The sequence below is a fragment of the Gavialis gangeticus genome, unplaced genomic scaffold (genome assembly GCF_001723915.1).
Source record: "Gavialis gangeticus isolate Ggan-Ray unplaced genomic scaffold, GavGan_comp1, whole genome shotgun sequence".
Taxonomy (NCBI): Eukaryota; Metazoa; Chordata; order Crocodylia; family Gavialidae; genus Gavialis; species Gavialis gangeticus.
Window position 1 is genome coordinate 15004261 of NW_017729001.1, and position 23281 is coordinate 15027541.

Consider the following 23281-nt stretch of genomic DNA (forward strand, 5'->3'; position numbering starts at 1 on the left):
CCCCCCCACACACACACACACACTTGGGCAGCACTGCTTTCGCAGCCCAGTGGGCAGGACCCAGTGCGGCAGGGCAGAGCAGTGTGGGGAAGCTCCTTGCCACTGCAAGCTCCGCACTGCCCTGGCAAGGTGCCCCCTGCCCACCCAGCAGCAGCAGGGCAGTGGCATTAAGTCATGCCCCTTGCTGCTGCTAGGTGGGCAGAAGGCACCGTGCCAGGGTGGTGTGGGATTTGTGGTGGCAAGAGGCTTCCCCGCCCAGCCCCAGTCTGCCATGCTGTGCCGGGTCCCGCCCGCTGAGCTGTGAAGGCCCCAGGACAGTGCAGCAGGGTGGGGAGCCTGAGCCTGCAGCAGGCAGCCTGCCCCCACCCCCACTCCGTGCACAGATCTGGGGGGCACATGCCTCCCAGGAGTGCGCGCAGCAACAGGGAGCCAGCCCCACCCCCACACCCTGGACAAGCCACCTGTGGCCCTGTCCCACTCTCTGCCAGGCCTGTGCATCCCAGCCCTGAGTCCCCAGTCCCATGCACTGCCTGGGCTGGGCGATAGCCCGAGCCCCTGCCCCAGCTCTGCCCAAATCCTTCTATCCCTCTGTACAGATGCCTCCCCCCCCCACATCTTCCCCCGCCTCTACTTACTTGCTGGAGTTGCTCTCCAGGCTGCCTGGTGGCCATGTGCATATACATGTGCATGTCCCCTGCCTGACTGCCCTCCTCCCACTCCCCCAACCCCTTGCAGGCTGGAACTCTGCTCTTTGCAAAAGTGGAAAATCCATGAGTTTTCTCTATTAAAATGAAAAATCAGTGTTTTTCTTGGGTAAAAGAGAAAATCTGCAGCTTTTTAAATTTTTCCATGGGAAACAGAAAACCTGGATCCCTGCTAATAAGTTTACTCATGGTCACAATATTAGCCCTAGAGCTGGGATTAATAGTTCTCAGACCTCAAGGCAAACCAAGGCAGCAATGGAAAGATAACATGAAAATTGATCTGGAAGGGACAGGCAAAGGTGCCACAAGGTAGAAGGAGATTGTAGGTTGTAATTAAGGGAGTTATAGGCCCCCAAGGCCTGTGAGACCAGGACAAGGGCAAGGGTGCACTGGGATTAGAGTCCACGCTTCCCGTCTCTCAAACTTCTGCTTTGACCATGAGATCATCCTTGCTGCATTTAGGCCACGCTCCTCACACACAGATCTCATTCAGACTATTGTGTAAGAATACTGTATGCACCGGTATAACCTAGGTTCAAATACCTGGAAGAGTCTGCTTTCCATCTCTGAGCCAGGACTGCCTCCTTCGGTGTCAGTGTTTGCACGGAGCACGTCTCAGGCCTGGGCTTCCTTTCTCTACTGTTTGGTCTTGCTGAGTTTTTCTTTGCTAAGTGTTTGAACATGTGTTTGCTGCTTGCCTTTACGTTCAGCAATCTGCAAAGAAAACAAAACAGAAATGAATGAAAATCTGTTTCTTCTTTACAAGCTGGAGGCCAGAATTTGGTGGGTGGGTTTTAAGGCTTCTTACACTTCAAATACTGTATTTGGACTATCCCATTTTTAATAGCCGCTTATCACGTTCCCTGTCTTTGTCTGGTCCCACATCTCACTCTGCAGGTCCTCCCACTGCAAAAATGATTTTAACAGAAAGCATGTCTTTTGTCCACTCTGGTTCTTCTGACCTTTCCCTCTCTTTTGTGCTTATATCCAGGCTGTAGCCAAATCTTGCTCCTTCTTCCCTAAAACATCTAGAATTCGACCTTTTACTTTTATTCAATCTCCTCCAGACCCCAATTATTTCCCCTCACTTTCCTGTCCAGATAGTGAAGTGGGATATACGTCATATTTTATACTCAGTCACTGTTCATAGCATCTCTGCTCTATGACATCATACGTCCACATCACATAGTAAACAATAACAAAGGTTCCACATCAACTGACTTAAGAGAACAAGACATCCTGGATGACTACCATGGAAAATATATTAACAGACTGCTAGCATATGTAACGCACAGTCAACTTCAACTAATGAATCCCTTGTTGCCTCTGGCACCATGGATGATGCTGCAGTCCTTAAAAAGAGACACTATGTGCTGGGAATGAAACTGGGAGAAGGATCTTATGCTAAAGTAAAATGTGCCTACTCTGAAAAACTGAAATTCAATGTGGCAGTAAAGATCATAGATAAGAAAAGAGCGCCTCGAGACTTCCTGGAAAGATTTCTCCCCAGGGAAATAGATATTTTAGCAAAAGTAAATCACTGCTCAATTGTCAAGACCTATGAGATATTTGAGATATCTGACCGCAAAGTTTACATTGTGATGGAGCTCGGTGTACAAGGAGACCTACTGGAGTTCATCAAGACTAGAGGGTCAATCCCTGAGAACGTAGCTCGCAAGATGTTTTACCAGCTAGCCTCTGCCATCAAATACTGTCATGATCTGGATATTGTCCACAGGGATCTGAAATGTGAGAACCTCCTTCTAGATAAGGATTTCAACATCAAGCTATCAGACTTTGGCTTTTCTAAGTGTCTGTCTCGGGATGAGGATGGAAAAATTACTCTCAGTAAAACCTTCTGTGGTTCTGCTGCATATGCTGCCCCTGAAGTTCTACAGGGCATTCCCTATGAGCCCAAGATTTATGACATATGGAGTCTGGGTGTCATTCTATTTATAATGGTCTGTGGATCAATGCCATATGACGACTCAAATGTTAGAAAGATGCTGAAGATTCAGAAAGAACACAGGGTGCACTTCCCGAGGTCTAAAACCCTGACAATTGAATGCAAGGATCTAATTTACCAGATGCTGCAGCCAGATGTGAGTCGGAGGTTGAACATTGATGAGGTTTTGAGTCACATTTGGATGCAGACTCCAAAATCCCAGGGTCCTTCATCAGCTTTATATGCACAGGCAGGCGAGTGTTCTCGGAACCTGGAAGAGGTAAAGTCAGAGCACAAGCAGGAAAGCAAGCCCCAGGCAGAAATAAAAACAGACAAGAAACATGAATTTAAAACAGCAACCAAATTGAACTTGTCTGTTAATGCGGAAGATGCTGTGCAAGAGGAAAGGCAAACAGAAATTGATGTTCTTGCAGACCAAATGCAAAAAACACAGATAAAAAATGGCAGCAATTAAAGAATATCTACCTGCAAGATTGGTATTTTTCACAGCACCAATGTAAATAATGATCAAGACTGTTAAATGAACATTTAAAAGGGACTAAAGGAGAAAGCAGCAAAAAAGCCTAGAACTATTAACAATTACATGATTTTTTTGATGTCTCTCTTAATAATCATATAGCTGAATCAATAAATCACTAAATTCATTATCACATGTTAACCAGAAGGAAAGGAGTATATTTTTTTCCCTCTGTGTTAGAATGGTGTGGATTCTAACCTAGTACAAGCCTCCTTTTACTATCTGTCCTTTTCCAATCTTGTGCTGTTATGGGACCTATCAGCATTTTAATGTTTGGGAACACAGAGAATTGCAGCCTGCTCATTCTTTTATTCAGAGGAACAAAAAGTTATTGTTGCCTTCTGCTAAGCACTTCTTTGAGCAACAGGGTGCAATGTTGATCTCTCAAGTCATCTGAAAATGTTATACTTGAAAGTACCTTGTTCTTACGTGCAAGTCATCAGCTCCAGACCTGGCCACACATGTGGACTCAGGCTGTCACAAGGCCGAGATCCATTAAAACAAGTTTGCATGGTTCCCAATTTGTACGTGCAGGCACATGAAAGGGCATTTTAAGACTAACTTTCATATGCCAGTCACAGCCATGTGAAGCCTTCAGGGTTCAGTTCGTGATCCTGTCCCTGAAATAATCTCCATAATTTACTCCACAGGAGGCTGAAAGTGAAACAACCCCTGTGTGTTCACAGGCTGGGACCTGCACAGATGGACTTCCTCCTTTGAACAGTCACACTTCCCCCAATCTCTGGAAGACCCCAGCTAGCCAGTTGTTGATGGAAACCTCATTGACATCTTCCTTTTCCCACTTTGTTCTATACATGGTGGCTTAATTGTATGATTTGTACCATAAAACAATTCTAATTAAAGATATTCCAGGGCAGCTCTTGAGAAAAACCAAGGTGAAATTCTGCATTTTTTTTTGCTAATTCCTCTTGTTTCTTCTTAAGCAGCAGAATCCAGTGTGTGGAGTTCCTATGAAAGGCAGCAGATGATCTGCAGCATCCCCCATCTCCAGGCTGTCTCATGCAGACAGTCCTGACTCCTTACTACTACGCAAGGTATTTTTTGGAACAATAATTGACTGGATTCCTGCTTTCATTGAGAACCCAAACAAGGTTTCTTGCCACGTTTCCTATTTTTGCAAGCGGCTGTTCCCATGCGATGTTTGTCCCAGAAAGCTGACCCAATTAGGTTGTATGGTATGATGCAGTAGACCTGCTTCACACACCTCCCTCTACCCTAATTGTTCTCATGTCACCAAAGGGGTTTCCTAGCAAAGCAGGTTGATGCTTTAATCTCTCATCTCAGTGCACAGCCTTATATCACCAGGGAAAGTACATCTGAAGCATTCACTGTTGGCTTTGTCAACCATCCCACAAAACCATCAGCATGCAGTCCTAGTACTGTGCCTCTTTAACATGCAAGAGAAGTACTGTACCAAAAAGATACAGCACTCTGATGCCTGTTACATAGACATTGTCACCAGAGTCCCAAGTCTCTACTGAAAGGGCTAACACAGGCCAAAAGCAATGTGTATTAGCAGAGCAATGTGAGTGAAATTCATATTGCAGGTTGCACAAAACCATTTCCTCACTGTCAAGTGAATGAAAGACTCACCTGTGCTATTAAACAAGCCAGTACAGAAATACAACCCTACCCATGCTAGGCAGGGGGAAGTTTAGAAAAACTGTTGGCTTTCCAATATCAGGAGACACCCTATAGAGAAGGTAGGCTCCAGCACACATTTTCCCTTTACTGTTATTTCTCCATCCTCTATGGACCTTACTAGAAATTTTTCCATTCTTGGCAACAGTAGACTAGAGATAGCTCAGTGAATCCTCTGTTCTTTTTTAACATCTCTCATATACCTAGCTTTCCTTGCTGCAAAAGCAGCTCAACCCATACTAAAAAAACAGGCAATTTATCAGGCATCAATTCCTTTTCCCTTCCAGAGAGGTCTGAAGTGTTCATGTGAAGACAGCTTTGCATCTTCGAAGAATCTGTGTTCTCATTCATTCATTTGCATAACCCCAGGAAGCAGCCGAGTTAAATCGAGCCATTTTACAAAAGAAACAACCGCACAGGAAACTAAAGGCCCCCAACCAGTGTTGCAGCAAGTCAGTAGCAGAAGTGGGATTAGAAGTCAAGTTTTCTGGGTTTCCAATGTCAAATACAAGCCAGTAGGTCCAAATGCCTTTTCCTTCAGAGGTAAACATTCTCCACCCACAACACTCCCCTCCCCCCTCCAACACCATAGAACTGAACTACTGAACAATTCCTCTCTGATCATTTAAGGAAACCCTTGTAGAGACACACGCAGGTCTGGAGAGCTGCACTACGTTCCACTCCTTGCAGAGTAGGATATCAACAACCACAACTGCAGATTATGGTCAAGTCAGATCTTGTCCATCTTACAGGCCCCTGTGTCCACTGGCTTTCACCCCATCTTCATCCATCTCCACTTGCATCCCTGCTAGGAACTAATTAGGGGCTTGGCAGTAGAGTGGCATCCGGCTACAAATCCAGAGGTATCACTTGAAGCCTTACTCCATACCTGTGCAGACAGTCACCCTTAGTCAAGCCAGCTGTGATTAGGATACTTGGCCACTGAGTCCAGGGAGGCAAAGGCATGTGGATAGGATTCTAGCCACATTCTCATGTGCTTTAACCATACCAGCCCAACAGGCCACCTAAGCTCTGCTGAACCTTTGACCATTTCCACCCAATCCAAGCAATAATTTTTCATACACTTCTTAGTGTCCCTAACACTGCAGCTCACTCTCATCACGTATTTTGGTTCCTCCCAGAGTGAGCACTAGGATGGCTCCTCTCTTCTCCATCTCTGCAACACCAAAGGGGACCTGGCTGAAGCCCCCCTGTTCAGCCTGGAAACCCAGTGCACTTTGGGGCTGCAAAAGCAATAGTAAACCTGAGAAGGTAAGTTAAAAGCAGTAAAAAAGGGAGTCATCAGAAAAAAAATCTGTTTGGCAAAACTAAGGGCAGTTAGAATGAGTTTTCAAAAAGTATATTAGGAGCAAAAGAAAGCTGAGCCGTAGCATAATTTGGTAACTAAATGAAGACAGCAAAACTGTTGTTAGGAGTGATGCAAAAATGACAGATGTATTCAAAAAATAGTTCTGTTCAGCATGTGGAAATAACCAGGATGAAGTGCTTGTGTAACATCAGCGGGTGAAATAACAAAGGAGAATGTTAACATACATTATCTAAAAATAAACATTTTAAGCCAAAATGTCTAGATAAATTGCGTGCACACAGTCATAAAAGAATGGACTTGGAAGGTACTAGCCTTGCAGATATTAATTGTAATACATCTCAGAATATCACAAAATTCCAGAAGATGGCTAATATTATAACAGTATTAAAAATAACAAGAAAACAGCACAACCCAGCTAACTATAGGAAAGTTATTCTAACATCAATTACATGCAAAAGATAACAGAACAACAGACCATAGAATCTCAGTTCTTGGAAGTTTTTAAAGAGAAATTGAGGCAGATAGTGACTGGGATGGTTTAGCCAAGAATGATCCTGCCTTCAGCATGGCGTTGGACTAAAGGACCTCCTAAGGTCTCTTCCAGCCCTACTTTTCCATTGTTGGTTGACTTAATTGACAAATTAGTGGATAATTAATGCTGGTCAAAATGGTTTTACAGAACATAGGTCTCGTCAAACAAACCCAATTTAATTCTTTGAATCAATTAAAATCTGGATGATAAAAGTAACTGGAGATCTAATGTACTTAGAAATTTGCAAAATGTTTGACTTAGTCCATTCTTAATCCATTTATCATATAATTTACAGGCGCTTGTGGTGGAACATTTTTAATAATGACTTTCTGTGCTACTAACTGACAGGTTCCAAGAAGAAGCTGTCAATAGCAACCTCCTCATTAAAAGGGGAGGTTCAAGTGGTGTCTGCCCGGATCAGTACTAAGCCAGATTCCACTTAACATTGTCATCAAAGGTTTGAAAGTAAATATTAAAAAAAAAAAAAAAATGCTAAGAAAATTCATGGAGAACAGTGGTGAACAACAAGGATGACAGGGCAGTCAACCAGTGTGATGCGGATCACACGGCAACCTGCATCCATTGTAAAAAAAAAAGAAAAAAAAAAGAAAAGAAAAGGACGTTAATCCAACCAGATGGAAAGTTAAATACCCAAGAGCAAGAAAGGCAAGTCACGGATACAGAACAGAGCACTGGACTCTGGAAAGCAGCAACTGAGGAGTGAGGGGTCATAGCAAGCAGGATATTCAGCCTGAACTTTTAAGTGTGGATGTAAAAAACCAAATACTATCTTGGGATGTATAAATAGCTAAAGTGGTGAGCAGGAGGAAGTAGGTTTTACCTCTGTATATAACACTGCCTAGACTGACAATGGATACAGTTCTGGTGTCTGAATTTTGACAAGGTTTGAAAAAAAAAAAATTATCTGGGATCTAGCAAAAACAGCTCTCAGCGAGACTTGCTGAGAACAACTCTGCTTAGTTTTTCCAAAAGGCAGATGTAAAGGTGATTGAGACAGGCTGAATTTCTACTTTCAGGGTGAAACTGAGCTGAATACATCTAGTTGCTGCATATAAAGGTATTATCTTGCATGAGAAATATATAACTGGGTGTGGAAAGATGTGTACACAAGCGTGGAGCCTCCAAAAAAGATTCTATTCTCAGAATTTTACAGCAGAAGTAGACATGGGTAAATTAGATTACGTTTACACTGTTCAGCTTTAAGAAACAAGAATATTAGCCCCCAAAATAGATTTTTATATTTATTACATTCAAAAAAGCTCAATGTCTTCAGGCCTTTGAAAAATTTGCAAGCTCTCCTGGTTGAACTATACTTATTTAAAAAAAGAGGCTTTTCTCACTGGCTCCTATGGTATAGTAAATAATGTGTTTTAGAGGTGTCATTATAATAGATTGAATAACATTTCTAAGACTGGACAATTTAGGACTTAAACAGGAAGCCGTTTTTTGAAAGTCAAGCATTCCATAGGGCTTCTCAGGTTATTTCGCCTTCTCATAAGCCATACAAGCCCCTAAGCCTCTAAGACTGAGGCTACTAATTATGTTAGTATCCAACCTACATGCAAAATACAGTAGCATAGCAGGCCAAAACCTATCAATACATAAGAAAGCAAAAAAATCTAGTACTTTTCAGACAAGAAGAGCAGGAAAGTTAATTTAATTTTTTTCCATTCGCCTGGTAGGAATGAATGCAGTAATCATTTTACCAGGGAGTTAAAAGTGCAAATAAGCTGAGGTTTCTTGTAGATGATGTGCTAGAATCTGGGCTTGGCTCTTTGGTTCTAGTTGCTTTATAATCATTCTGAAAAAGGCATGTTAGTTCACCAGCCATTGCTAACAGCTCTGTTTTGTGACATCACATGTCTACCTCATATATTAAACAATGCTGAAGGTTCAATCTGAACCAGCTTGAGAGAACAGGTCATCTCATAACCACCATGGATTTTATACAAGCAGACTACTAGCATCCATGATGCACCGTCAACTTCAATTTATGACTCACTTGTTGCCTCCAGCACCATGGATGATGCTGCAATCCTTAAAAACAGAGGCTACATCCTGGGGACTATTCTGGGAGAAGGGTCTTATGCTAAAGTGAAATCTGCCTACGCTGAAAAAATGAAATTTGATGTAGCAGTAAAAATCATAGACCGCAAAAAAGCTCCTCCTGACTTCCTAGAAAAGTTTCTCCCCAGGGAACTAGATATTTTAGGAAAGGTGAGGCACCGCTCCATTATCAAGACCTATGAGATATTAGAGACCTCTGAAAGCAGAGTCTACATTGTGATGGAGCTTGCTGCAAAAGGTGACCTACTGGAGTTCATCAAAAGTAAAGGAGCAATGACTGAGGATGTAGTTCGCAAGATGTTTTGTCAACTGTGCACCGCCATTAAGTATTGCCACGATCTGGATTTTGTCCACAGGGATTTGAAATGTGAGAACATACTTCTAGATAAGGACTGCAACATCAGACTATCGGACTTCGGCTTTTCCAAACAACTGAGTCGGGATCAAAATGGGAAAGTTATTCCCAGTCAAACTTTTTGTGGTTCTGCAGCATATGCCGCCCCTGAAGTTCTACAGGGCATTCCCTATCAACCCAAGATTTCTGACATATGGTGTCTGGGTGTCGTTCTGTTTATAATGGTCTGTGGATCGATGCCATATGATGACTCAAATATTAGAAAGATGCTCAGGATGCAGAAGGAACACAGAGTGCACTTCCCCAGGTCTAAAAACCTGACAGTTGAATGCAAGGATCTAATTTACCGCATGCTGCAGCCAGATGTGAGTCGGAGGTTGCGCATTGAAGAGGTTTTGAGTCACATTTGGATGCAAACTCCAAAATCTCAAGCTCCTTCAGGAACTTTGGCTGCAAAGGAAGATGAGCATTTGCAGAATCTAGAAAAGGTAAAGTCAGAACAACAGTAGGAATCTGAGCTCCCAGTGTAACTAGACAACAAACCTAAGTCTAAAGCAACTGCTAAACTGAATATAGTGCCAGAAACAGAGGATGCAGTGAACCAGGAGGAGCATGCAGAGGTCAATGATCTTGCAGACCAAATGTGAAGAACAGAGATAAAAATGGCAGCAATTAAAGATCTAACTGCCAACATAGCTCTCACACAAGTTACGAGTCAGGGCAGGAAGAGACCAGTACAGGAGAAAGTAAAGTCCATTCATAAAAAGCAACTATTTTATAGCAATTCCATTAAATTTTCTTCTAAACTGGTAACTATGTTGCTGAATTAAGGCGTTAAACAAGGGGACATAATTTTAATGCTGGTTAGTGACTTTGCAAACCCATTCATCGTAAAAGCTTATGGAGCACTTTTTCCTTCTATAACCTGCCATGCTGAAAGTGCTGCCCTGACCCAAAGCTTCGTTCTGCACAATGTGTCATTAGTCTCCTCCCCAGTTCATATGTGGAAACAAAGAGCAGCAACTCGCCCTCTCCATGCCCATGTTGTTATATGCATGGAACAAAGGGCCATTGTTCCTTCCCGTCAAACGCTGACGCCAGGGTGACAGAGTCACGGCACGTGCCAATTTCCCACTCAGATTCACTATGGACTGAATGCAGCACCATCACAACAGCAGGTCTAATTCGGTTTTTCCTGATGGAAGCAAATAGGTTTTGCTAAATTGTGCACGCCCCACTGTTAAGAAAAACCTGATGTGCAGTTTATTTCAAATACCTAATAAGTTGGGCTTCAGGGAAAAAGGCAGCAGCTGCAGTGTTTGCCACATTTTAACAGTAGACAGCTATTGGTACAAAAAGCAACAAGAGATTAGGAAACATTCATTTAAAAGCTACAGTTCTGCCTAGATCAGTACCTCCCATGTGAAGTTACATCCGCAATTACTCTAAGAACACACCTGCCTGGCTTGAGTTTGTTTTCTAGGTCAAGTTAACACACTTGGAGTCTACCTAATCCATTTCCCGCATCATTTTTAAGGGTCTCACAGAGACAGGTGCAAAACAGATTTACCAGGAACAGGGAGCATTGTTATGATGAGGTGGAAGCTGTGACTGTAAAACTACAATTTCCTTCTGAGGCATTCAGGGATAGTTGCAGAGCCTGAAATTACTTTGGATTCTATTTTCAAAACTACTCTCATTTCAGGTAGTGCACATCCCTTTATTTAAAACCTAGCACTTTTTTAACAATTTTAAGTTACCAGCTGTAATGCTCTTGCAGCCCCGAGTGGGGAGATGGGTTTAGAACAATGTGAGCTTCTTTCTCAGCTATTGGATGGGGCAAATCAGACTCTGGGTGCCCCAATGTCCATGTCTGCCTATGTCAAAGTAGACTGAAAAATACTATCTGCAGCAGTGCCATGGCAAGGAAGTTTGGCACCCAGGGCAAACCCGCAGCAGCCTGCCCTTGTCCCATGCAGAGATCTGGGGGGGGCACCCCCCACCCACACTTGCCCAAGAGTGTATGTAGCAGCAGGAGCCCCCCTCTTCCCGCCCTCCCCCCCAATGAGCTCAGTTGGGCAGCGCCTGTTGGTGCCCCTTTGCTTTGGCACCTGGGGTGGTTGCCCCATTCATCCCCCTGCTTGCTACAGTACTGATTTGCAGTCTCCACTCAGTGCCATCACCTATTGTCATCCTGATAGAAGTGCACAAGTTGTCCAGATCACCCAGCAGAGCTTCCAAATCACATCAATAATTCAAGCCAGCATCTTTATTTTTAACACTGATTTTCTCCATATACTGTAAATTACTTGTTATCAAACATGTTATCCTGTATGGGGGCAGGGCAGCTATTAAAAACATGTAGCCATCTTAAAAAGAACAGTGATTGATTCCAATATTTGAGCAAGCTAAAAAATACTGCAGCTTGGAAAAAGCTTGTGTGGAAAAATTACCATCCACCTCCTAGCCAACAAAGAGAACAGGGGAGAGCTACAATAGGGAAGAGACAGCATTCCTGTATCTCACTTTCTCCAGGGCTAACTCCTGCTAGGTGGGAAGGGTGAAGATGCTGGAGTTCCTGCAAGCTTTACATTATAGACTCCATGTCCTATCACCACTTTCCCGTAAGAGGTGTCAAATCATTTGGGAGGGATTTTTGCATCTCTTCCCTTTGCCAAAGCCTTTGTACTACAACAAGGGAGATGCGTCTCTCCACTACTCCATTCCCTCCTCCAGGCTTCTGAAGGAGCCAGAGGAGAGAGGGAGGGATCAGAAGAGATGCTGCTTTTAGACTTTTCAGGCTTTTGTTCCCATCTCCCCAGCCCTTGCTGCAGCTCCTCACCTCCTTCCCCACCAGCATGGGCTCTAATCTTCCTGCCAGTTGCACTCTTGCACCGGTGAAATGGTCCAGAATCTTACAGCCATGCGGCTACTCCAGGGCAAAGCTATATGCAGCACCTCTGGATTCTGGGAGGAGAGTGAAGCCTTGCTTTCATCTGGCAAGCTTTCTTCTCCACCACAGCTAAAGACTAGTATTTTTAGAAAATCAACTCAAATGTCCACTGAAGTGCTGCTGGCTGCTAGCCCAGACTCTCAACAAGGATTTCTACTGTTTCTTTCAAACCCTGAGTTCTGAAAAAATCCTTTATTGGTGTTTAAAGTGCCCCCACTCCTCCTTCCACTGACAACACAAGTCATAGGAGTGTCAGTGCACCTGCTCCCTGTGCATGTTCACTGCCTCTGTCATCAGCCCTTGCCAGTGACTCTGCTGCTGTCAAGCAGAGCAAGACAGGAAATGCAGCTCCGTAGTTACAGGAGAGGGAGAGCTGCGATTTGAAGGCTCCTCAGGAAACTACTGAAATAAAATTCAAGGGGCAGCTCAACCACTTTCTGTTCAATGCAGTTTTATACTGGGGAGAGTTAAGAGACTGCTCTCCATCTGATCAGACCTGAGCCAGCAGTCACTTGATGGCAGCATCCTGAGGGATAGCCAGCACAGGTTTGTTGTGAGTAGGTCTGGCTTGACCAATCTTATTTCCTTTTATGACCAGGTGACCTATCATATATCTTGACTTTAAAAAAGTCTTCGATCTGGTATCCCACGATCCCAACTGCAGCCTCAGCTTCACCGCGATCCACTGGCTGGGGAATTGGCTCCGTGGTTGAACCCAGAGGGTGGTGGTTAATAGAAGTCAATCATTGTGGTGCGCTGGGACCAGTGGGGTCCCTCAAGGCTCTGTCCTTGGGCCAACACTATTCAACATCTTCATTAATGATGTGGACATGGGTGTCAGAAGCAGATTGGCCAAGTTCACTGCTGACACCAAACTTTGGGGTAAAGCATCCACACCTGAGGATAGGAGGGCGATCCAGGCTGACCTTAACAGGCTCAGGAAATGGGTGGATGGGAACCTGATGGTGTCTAACACCAAAAAATGCAAGGTTCTCTACCTTGGGAAGAAAAACCCACAGCATGCTTTTAGGCTTGACAGTGCTACGCTGGCTAGCACTATGGAAGAAAAGGGCTTGGGGGTCATGATTGACCACAAGATGAATATGAGCCATCGATGTGATGTTGCAGCTGGTAAAGTGAGCAAAATTCTGGCTTGTATCCATAGATGCTTCTCACGCAAATCCCAGGACATCATTTTACTGTTGTGCTCGGCCTTGGTGAGGCCACAGCTGGACTATTGCGTCCAGTTTTGGGCTCCACATTTCAAAAAGAGCGTGGAGAAGCTCGAGAGAGTCCAGAGAGCCACACACATGATCAGAGGTCAGGAAAACAGACCTTATGATGACAGGCTGAGAGGTATGGGACTCTTCAGCCTGGAAAAGCACAGGCTCAGGGGTGATCTGCTGGCTGCCTATAAGTTTATAAGGGGTGTCCACCAGGATCTGGGGGAACATCCGTTCACCAGAGTGCTCTAAGGGATGACAAGGTCAAATAATCACAAACTGCTCCATGACCATTTCAGGCTGGACATAAGGAAGAACTTCCTTACTGTCTGAGCTCCCAAGGCCTGGAATAGACTGCCACCAGAGGTGGTTCAAGCACCTACTTTGGACACCTTCAAGAGAAATTTGGATGTTTATCTTGCTGGGATCCTATGACCCAAGCTGACTTCCTGCCCCTGGGGCAGGGGGACGGACTCAATGACCTTCTCAAGTCCCTTCCAGCCCTAATGTCTATGAAATCTATGAGTCAGCAGAAAGCTTTTCATCAACTTTAGAGGCCACCAGAACAGACCCACAATATGTAGTGCTTGTTCTCTACCCAGCAGCCAACGGTAAAGGTGGCAGGTCCATTTGCCATGATTCTTTCAATCTGGCATTGTGCTGGAGGAAGCCATTACTCCACTAGTTTCTACAGAGATAGAGGGCTCCTTCCCCTCCCCCCTTACTCCAAATGGTCATCCTCAGATGAAAGATGGGGAGAGAGTGTGAGCACAGAAGCAGCAGACGCAATATAAGCCAGCAAAGAAGCCAGGGATCCAACATCTTTGGCCTGGGCAACCCTCTCACCAACACACAGCGTTTGGCAATACAGGTGAATAGCAATACAGGTGAACACAAGACCAATGTTTAAATTAATTTCCAGACAAAACATTGCTTGTTTGCTAGTTCTGCTCAGATTCAAAGGCTTCTCAAGTACTTGGTGCCTTTACAAATAAAAAGGCTGGCTACTTCAGGTGCATGTCAGACACGGTTTCAGGTTCACGTAAAGGGGGACAGGCTTGTATGTGCGTCCACGCATGTATTTGAAAAGCCTGAACATCTTTAGTTAATAAAGCTCTTTCCATAACCAACTGGGGCAGCAAAATGTGAAGATTTAGGCCTTGCTCAACTTAAGAAACATTCTGGACTGAGAATGGGTCTGTCCAATCAGATTTTGGACCAAGGAGGGAATGGGTGAACAGAGAATACGGAGCCCTGCCTACTTGTCCTTTAGTCATCAAATCTGTCTCCTTACAGTGACACACAAACACCTTGGTTGAAGTTTGGGTACAGGCCCGTATAGGAAGCCTCACTACACTTTATAAATAGATACATCTGTACAGAAATAGGCAGTCAGATACAATCCACAGGGACACTTTAAAAAACAAAACAAGAAAAGAAATGTAAAAACATCCTCCACAGTCCTGGCTATTGGCTACAACCCATTTATGGAAGGGATCCTGTCCCATAGGGAATGTACAACACATCCAGGTACTGCCAAGAAAATATTGCACAGTAGAAAAATACTCTGCTCCCCAAGAGGCACCTTTGCTTCTGTCCCAATAATGGTGCACTTTCTGCAGGAGCTATGCCACCCCCCAAAGGCGGAAGTGGTCCTACATCCAGCAACTACTGGATTGCATCCTGGCGGGTGTCCTTTGTTCCTGGTGACACATGTTGCTCAGCGTTCATGGACAGCCTTGTATTTCCCAGTTTGCAGCAGGCTGCTGGGGAAGGTGAGACTCAGAAGAAATCAGATGCCTTCCGCCGTTTAGGCAAGTGGAGCAGGTTGTCTGTGATGGAGGTGGGGTCCTGGGTTACTGGAGTCTGAGAGACAGTCTTGGGTGTTGGGGTGCCAGTGGGTGTGTTCGTGCCACCTGCTGGGGTCTTAAAGCCAGGGGGTCCTGTGTGGGCTGGGGAAGGGGTGTAGCTGGCTCGCAGCGCTTTGTCAGTGTATTTGCTCGCAGTCCTGTTTACTAGTCGTTGCAAAGCAGGTGACATAGCTGGGCTCAGTCCTTTAGGTGTGAGACTAGAACAGAAGCAGGGAAGTTTAGAAGGACATGCAAATGAAAGCACTTACCACATATCAGAGGGATGGACTACGGCACTTCTCACAGGCCCCAGCAAGTCCTTCACTACAACCCCCCTCCCCTGTCCTGGACTACTTTAATTACAGCACAGGTCAGGACTCAGGCTGGCTGCTCTGCCAGTGCCCTGTCAGAAGCCTCCCAAACACTCTTCCATTCCACAGGCCTCCATTCACCTGTACACCACCCCCTCAATCATGTTAATGGCAGGAACCCTTTTAGGTCCTTAATGTGAGCAGTGCGGCCTTCCCTTTTCTTTAGGCCCACTGCATCCTCTTCCCAACCTGTACAAGTCAGTCCTGCAGCTTCACTCCAGTTGTGGCCCAGGCCTTCCAACAGCCAGGGCAGTCTGGCCTTAAAGGAGAGCAGAAAGGGCAAGAGCAAGCACAGCTACCTCCAGCTTTTTCAAATCCATTCCTAGGCCCTTCCTTCTTTTCCATTCCCTCTTTTCCACACTGATTTCATTCTCATAAGAAAATACTCTCTACCCTACCTTGCCTCCACGGGTTGTATATGGTGAAGAAATCTCACCTGGCCAAGTTTTCTGTGACTTTTCTTAACGCTTCCTGCTTCTTTGCTCGGTTCTTGGCAGCCACCTCGTTGGCCATCTTGAGTCCCAACCTCTCCCTGCGCCCAGGCTCCAGGATCTGTAAATATAACAAACCAGTTCAGCCTCCAGGCTCTTAACAAGAGCACTATGTTACTGAGCCCAGGTACATTGACAGCTGTATTCCAGAGATGCGTCACAGACCCCATAAAGATACGTATCAGCCCATTTACTATTCACAAATTATTCACTCCCCAATCCACACCCGACATGGAGGTTCAATACCTTGAAGGCTGGTCCAGGGGTTCTGTCCACATACGGTGATTCTGACCCATCCAACCGCAGTGGGGTGCTCTCTATCTCTCCCCACGTCATAAGAGGAGACTCATTCACACCTACCAAAAAGAAGAATCAGCCTGTGATACAACACATCTGTCCAGACCACAATGCCTCAGATGCACGGTCACTGTCCCAGGACAGAACGTCTGCTTACCCCAAAGGCAGAGAGGCTGGTTATGAAACAGCACAAACTGCTGGTCACACCATGGAACAATGATCTACAAAGAGGAGCTCATACCCTCACTGGAAGGAAGAAGCAAGCAACTTCCTTTCAAAGCACGCTAAGTCAACTCCACACCATTGCCTGAGAGTGTGTTACCAGCTACAACTCTCCAAGTAGCCAAGACAACAAATACATTTGTGTCTTTTTCAAGAGGTTAACTCTGTTCATCTGGAAGTGCTTAACTTATGGCCAGTTTCCCGCAACAGCCTGTTGTTTTATCCTTGTTTTGCTCTTCAAAATAGGAAAAACAACTGAACAACAGGAAATCAGTCAGAGGACTCAGGGCAGATGGACCTGAATCTCCTTTCAATTCAATATTTAACATTGACTCAGTTTAAGATGACAGCATCCCTTTAACAATGCTAGAGAGACAGGAAACTACAAGATCTTCATCCAGTAGCTGACCTATCAGGAAAAACTAGATCTTCTTGTTAGCTGACTTATTTCTAGAGAGGAAGTGAGAGTATCAGAGAAATGATCTACTTCTCCAAATGCCCCCTGAAAACTTTGAAAAGGATGCCAGGATCTCATTCTTCCAGGATAATGGATGAGAGTTATAGAATGGTCAGCCTAAGATCACTTAACACCCAGTAAAAACAGAGCAAATTGAATTATAATCAAAACAACAGATAGGTCATTTGCAGTTCAGTTAAAACTATAAATAAACAATCAGATAAGCCATAGAATCATAGAAAATTAAGGTTGAAAGGAACCTCAGGAGGTCAATCTAGTCCAACCCCCTGCTCAAAGCAGGAACATCCCAGCCAAAGCTTTGGGTTTTGAAAACCTCCAGGGATTGAGCTTCCACCACCCCTTTGGGTAACCTGTTCCAATGTTTTACTACCCTCCTAGCGAGAAAATTCTTCCTAATATCTGACCTAAATTTCCCTTGCTAAAACTTGAGACTGTTGCTCCTTGTTCTGTCATCTGCCACCAGTCAGAACAGTCTAGCTCCATCCTCTTTCAAACCCCACTTCAGGTAGTTGAAGGCTGCTATTAAATCCTCCCTCAGTCTTCTCTAGACCTACTAAGCCCAGTTCTTCAGCTTGCCCTCATAAGTCATGTGCCCCAGCCACTCACCATTTTTATTACCCTCCACTAGATTCTCTCCAATTTGTCCACATCCTTTCTGTACTGGGGGCCCCAAAAGCTAGTGAAATGCAAGCTAATACAGAAAAGATTCCATAGAGCAGAGAGGAGAGAAACACAGAAAACAGCAGGGCCCAACCAAAACTTGGGTGAGAATCTCAGGATACAGAACAAGGAGTCTGCAATGCACTACAGATGACTGGGGAACCAGCCCCTGAGGCCACCTGGCACAAAAGCTCAGTGCCCTATGGGAGGTATCCCAATGTAGGCGTTGCCACTGGAAGGTTAACATTTGTGCGGTGCTTAAATCCACGCATCCTCCAAGAGCAAACCAAATGCTAAGAAAAAACATCAGTGCTCCCTGCCTCAAGTCAGCCAGGTTTTCCAAAGACAGCATTTGCCCTCCAAAAGGATTCTAGCAGAGACACAGCTTTGTTCAGAGTTCCCAAGATGAGCAGTTTTTGCCTCTGATGTCTTGGATATGCAGAGTTATGCAGAACACCAAACATCATGCTGAGTTGTCATGTATTATACACCAAAGAGCTCTTGGCTCAGACACACACAATGGAGGTCAACCCCCCCGTTTCCAGGAACAATGTCTCCCTAGGGATGGATGTCTGGCACATCAAAAAGTGGAAAAAGGCTGCATTACAAACTGCTTTGCTTTTACAGCCGAGCAAAAAGAACCTCTTCTTACCAGGAACAGGAGAGGGGGTGGCCACAAACCCATAGCCATTCACTTTTGGAGACTCCTGAGGTATCAGCTCCTTCCCATCTGGCCCCACTTTGCCTTGTTTGTACTGAAACACAAAAGCCAGCATCAATCATCTGCAATTCGCTTGCTCAGTTTCCTCAGCTCATATGCCCTACCAATGGCAGAGTTTAAGCAAAGTCCTGTCTGCCAACTAACCTGGGCATTGAGGGCAGCTGCTTGCTGGAGCTGTGATTTACTCAGGGCCTGGCTGAATGGGTCCTTTAGAAAGCGCGTGTTTCTGTGGACAACTTCCCGAGGCTTCTTGAATACATCCTCCTCATCTGGCACACCTAAAAGAGCAAACTGCAGTATTACCATGCAGCCAAGAGCCCACAGTACAGGCACGGTAGTCTAAAGCCCATAAACAGTCTAATCATCATTCATCACTGGCATTTCTGCAAGACATGAAGGTCATGAGCCAGTGCATTTTCCCATCTGCATCAGTTAAAAATAAACCTCTGCTAAATAGTTACATCTATGGGACAACACCTGGAAAGCAAGGTTAAATCAAGACTATTTCGGAAGGCAGGAAACCCACAAGTCTATGTGCTTTGCTGTTTACAGAGATTTAGGGCATGTTCAGTTGCCAAGGCACAGAGGCCCAGAATGTGTTTGTGAATCAATTCAATTGCCTTATGCACAGCAGCCAGGGCACTAAATCCTACCTGGGCTGGCTGCGCACAAGCAAACACAGAACACGAAGGCGCTCATTCCTAAGAGAAACCCACCAGCAAAGAGTTGTTACTCCCAAAACAAAACACCCGTGCAGCTGGGGAAACTGAGTTCCCAGGATACAAACAGAAGCCAGGCCAAGAGCCACAGCAACTAGGTGAGGGAATGGGGTCCAGAAAACTGAAACAGGGCTCGTTTGGTGACTGCAGGTATCCGCACTTTGCAAAGAGAAAAGAACAATAAGATCCCAGTGAAAGCAGCTCAAACTAGCAAAGCACTAGGAGCAGCAAAAAATGAAATGCAAGTGCTACGTGGAATCCAGCGAGCTGCAAGACTGCACTCCAGCATCCGCCTCACCTGCTGGGTAATACATGAGGGAATTGCGAGCCTTGTACTCCCATGTCTCCAGTCCAGCTTTGCTGCTTTCGAGGGCCTGCTGTTCTGCTGAGGGCAGCGCCAGATTCTCTTGTCGCCGCTGGAATCAAATAAAGAACAAAGCATGAGTTTTAAATTTCTGCATTGCAAAGAAAACCAAGCTCCCAATGCCTGTGCTTGCTTCTCTGGGTTTAGTCTCTTAGCTGCTCTGCTCATCTGTGAAGAGGAGCTCAGAGACTATTTAACTGGAAGAACATCATCAGGTAGCAGAATAACAACATATGAAACTGAAAGGGAGATGTACAGGTATTAGTCCTGGAAAAGCCTCGTGCATTTTTAAATTTCCCTCTTCTAGCGCCCAGGTTGGATTCATTGCGTTTGGAGTGCCCCACTGTACTGCCAGCCTGGTTTTCTGAATGGATCTGATACCTTTGGTGTCAGATCCATTTAGGAGACCAGATTCATGATGGGGGCAGAGAAGTGCAAATTATTCTTAAGGCACCTTGGTGGACTGAAGGTGGCAAACTTTGTGGGATCAAAGGCAAGTCCTCAACTAGAGAGACTGGCACTTGGGCTCCAACCGCTATCACTGTTTCAGACGCATTCTATGAAGCTAAATGGGGAAGACTATTTTTAGCCATCTCCAGTCAGAGTTTACCCACAACATTTTGTATCAGCAGTACAGAGGATTCTTAACATCAGGAGCTGAAAGAGGCAGGGTATGTTTCTGCAACATGCAATGGGTTGACAGACGAATAAATGAGATCTGCTCTTTAACTGCTCTCTGTGATGATGTTGCAACTTTGAAAGGGGCCTGCCAAGAGTTACAGGTCTGCCCTTCTACAGCCCTTCACTTTTCCAAAGCTCTCTCCAAACATAAGCCTTAGCACCCAAGAGTAAGACATCATTATCCCTGAGGGGGGAGGTGAGAAACTGGAACAGAGGGATGTAAGTGATTGCCACAGGCCACATCAAATTGCAGCAGACCCCATATTGAAGCTTGGTGCAACAGATCCCATCCCCCTCTGCATACACAACTCAAAGTCAAGACAGTGAATCCTTTTCCTTTACCGTAACAACCTTGTATCTGAAGACAACCATGTATCTGTATCTCAGAAAGTCAGTGGGACCCCCACAGTGAAAGGGAACATAAAAGCCAACAGAAACAATGAAGCAAATTTCTTTCTTGCTTGGTTTAGCAGATGGTGGCATTTCCCACAGCTTAAATGTTTTACAACAGCTTGGATACTCTCAAGCCATTTCCTCACCTGGGCAAACTCCTCTTCAGCTTTGTATAACCAAGCATGCTTGGCCTTCTCCTTCTCTTTGGCCACTTCCATTATCTGCTCAAACGAGGCATTATCCTCACTGGTGTGTTTTGCTAGGAAGCTGTCCAGGCTAGGAAGAACGTCTTTACCTTCTTCCTTCTCTGCATCTCCTAAAAACCAGAAAAAAGTAATTAAGAAAAGACGCTCATGCCTCCCTCCCCCTTTCCAGAAAAGGTCAGTGCTTAGTTACTAATCTGTTTTGGAACCCTTTTCACCACTGGTCCACTATTCACTTGAGCATGGGTTAGCAACCTACAGTTCATGAGCTGAAAGAGGTTGGATCCAGCAGGGGAAATTGAAGGTGCACAGCAATGCTGCACCCACTTCCCTCTCCTTTGCAGAGCCTCCATCCGCAACTCTCCCTGCTGCCATCTCATGCCCATGCTCATACAAAGAATTTGCCCCTCTCCGTTGCCACTGAAGACAGAGACTGGTGGCAAGGGAAATTATAGGCAGCTTGGTTGCATCAGGGGACAGAGATCTGCAGGCCACAGCTGGGGGCTGGGTTGGACTTGGCAAAAAAACCATTGCACACCCTTGCTCTTAAGCGCTGGTGAGGACTCTGCATCTTAAGGTAAATACATATGTGGTTCAGACCAGTGTTGAGTTGAATTCAGTTATGAAGGACCTACAATCCATTTTTCCATGGGCCCTTTTAGGACTCTTTGCTGGTTCACATTAAAGCACTGTTATTCCTGTTCCTTCACCTGCCAGGCTGCGCTCTTTTATGCACGCACATATGGCTATGGCCCTATCACCCTGCCCACAGGCATCAGATTAGCCTTTTTTGGGTGATATAACAAAGCCACCTCCTGAGAACTGCCTAAACTAGGAGCCTGCATTCGGGAGCCCTGCAGCATCACAACTTGGGAGAGCGCTTCCCTTAGCAGAGTTATAAAAAGTCCTTCCCTCGTCTGGCACTTAGCAGAATATTAACATCAGAGGAAACTGAACTCACAATGCTATCTTCCTTTCAACTGGAGGATGCCCCCCACCCTGCAAGGAAAAGTCCCTTGCCTACCTTCCTCTGCAGCTTTGATCCCAACCTTGGGCTTGTTCAGCAAGGAAGGGGCAGTACCTGGATGCACCTCAGGTGTTTCAAATGTAGCTGGAGTAACATCTGTAGCAGAGAAAAATTCCAATGCTATGAGCAAAGCATGAAGTGGGACATCAGCTCATTATCCCACCAGTCAAGCAAGAGGCAACAGCTTCTCCAAGGGGGCCAACTATCTGCTCCTGTTACTTATCACTGGTATGTAACTTCCTGCTGGGAGAAGGGAACTCTCTAAAAAGCAGGGAAGGTTGTCAAATGATGTATATCTGATTCAGTTCTAACCACTGATGAGCCTTCTGCTCTGCTAAACAACCAGCCCTATTCCTACTCAAACCAATGACAAAACTGCCCAATGACTTGACTTGCAGGGACTGGACCCCAAATGCTGTGGTTTTGGGGTTTAATCAAATCAAAAGCTCCCAACAAAAAACAAATCTTAGCACATGTTTGAGACAGCCCTGGCTTAGGTTGTTGGCAGCACCAATCCCACTCAATGAGGCACGGCCTTTGCTGCAGAGGGGCAAGACATCAGTCAAATACTAGCTATGACTTTCTAGGAACGCACCCAGACACCACAGCAAGAACCCAACCAGTGGTGGCTGTGTGACAGCATTCCTGCCTACCACATGGGAGATCTGAATTCAAGTCCCAGCTGAGGTGACTTGGGGTGAGTGAGATAACAAGAAGCAAATCTTCTTCCAAGCCCAAAGGGAGTTAGTCCCAACATGGATCAAAGGGGGCAGGAGGGCACAAAAGCCCCCATGGCTCACCAAAAACATTTGGGAATGTCTTCTAGCTAAAAGGGAGGTGTATACCCAATGGAAGGGAGGGGCCATCACCAGGGAGGATTATACTGCAGTTGCTCAGGGGGGGCAGTCAGGAAGGCCAAGGCAGAGATAGAACTGGGACTAGCTTCCTGGATCAAGGACAATAAGAAGTCCTTTTTTTAAATACATAGGGGGCAAAAAGAAGGTACCTGGTAACGTGGGACCCCTGCAAGACAAGCTAGAAAATTTGGTCATCACACCAGACGACAAAGCTAACCTGTTTAACAACTTCTTTGTCTCCATTTTCCTGACCAGGGACCAGATCAGCCCCCCTACCAGGCCCCCCTCAGGCCCCAGGGGAGGTGCACTTAGGCCAAGGGTCAGGGAGGATCTAGTCAGGGAACTTCTGGAGGGACTGGATGTATTTAAATCAGCTGGTCCTGATGATCTCCACCCCAGAGTGCTGAGAGAGAATTAGCTGAGGTCATTGCATCTCAAGCAGGTCCAGGGAGGTGATCCTCCCCCTCTATGCGGCACTGGTCAGGCCGTAGCCGGAGTACTGTGTCCAGTTCTGGGCGCCGCACTTCAAGAAGGATGTGGACAACATGGAGAGGGTCCAGAGGAGGGCCATCCGCACGATCAGGGGGCTGCAGGGCAGGCCCTACGAGGAGAGGCTA

At 45.5% G+C, this 23281-nt stretch overlaps 3 protein-coding genes across 3 annotated transcripts in view; 2 read left to right on the forward strand and 1 right to left on the reverse strand.

Moving 5' to 3' along the window:
• The first annotated feature begins 1943 nt into the window (after window positions 1-1943).
• LOC109290653 (testis-specific serine/threonine-protein kinase 1-like) lies at window positions 1944-4054 on the forward strand. Its single transcript, XM_019507374.1, has one exon. The coding sequence runs from the start codon at window positions 2039-2041 to the stop codon at window positions 3122-3124; it is 1086 nt and encodes a 361-aa protein (XP_019362919.1). The 5' UTR covers window positions 1944-2038; the 3' UTR covers window positions 3125-4054.
• Window positions 4055-8644: 4590 nt separating this feature from the next.
• LOC109290654 (testis-specific serine/threonine-protein kinase 2-like) lies at window positions 8645-9878 on the forward strand. The gene has a single exon (XM_019507375.1). It carries the CDS (start codon window positions 8752-8754, stop codon window positions 9661-9663), a length of 912 nt encoding a protein of 303 aa, XP_019362920.1. The 5' UTR covers window positions 8645-8751; the 3' UTR covers window positions 9664-9878.
• A 4767-nt stretch (window positions 9879-14645) lies between these two features.
• DGCR14 (DiGeorge syndrome critical region gene 14) overlaps window positions 14646-23281 on the reverse strand; it is a 16122-nt gene continuing 7486 nt past the window's right edge. Inside the window, exons 3-10 of the mRNA XM_019506918.1 lie at window positions 21805-21903; window positions 20724-20893; window positions 19438-19555; window positions 18565-18698; window positions 18352-18454; window positions 16289-16398; window positions 15988-16103; window positions 14646-15398 (exon numbers count right to left, since the gene is read on the reverse strand). Of these exons, the coding sequence (XP_019362463.1) occupies window positions 15113-15398; window positions 15988-16103; window positions 16289-16398; window positions 18352-18454; window positions 18565-18698; window positions 19438-19555; window positions 20724-20893; window positions 21805-21903 (1136 nt within the window). The 3' untranslated portion in view covers window positions 14646-15112. The remainder of the gene's footprint in view (window positions 15399-15987; window positions 16104-16288; window positions 16399-18351; window positions 18455-18564; window positions 18699-19437; window positions 19556-20723; window positions 20894-21804; window positions 21904-23281) is intronic.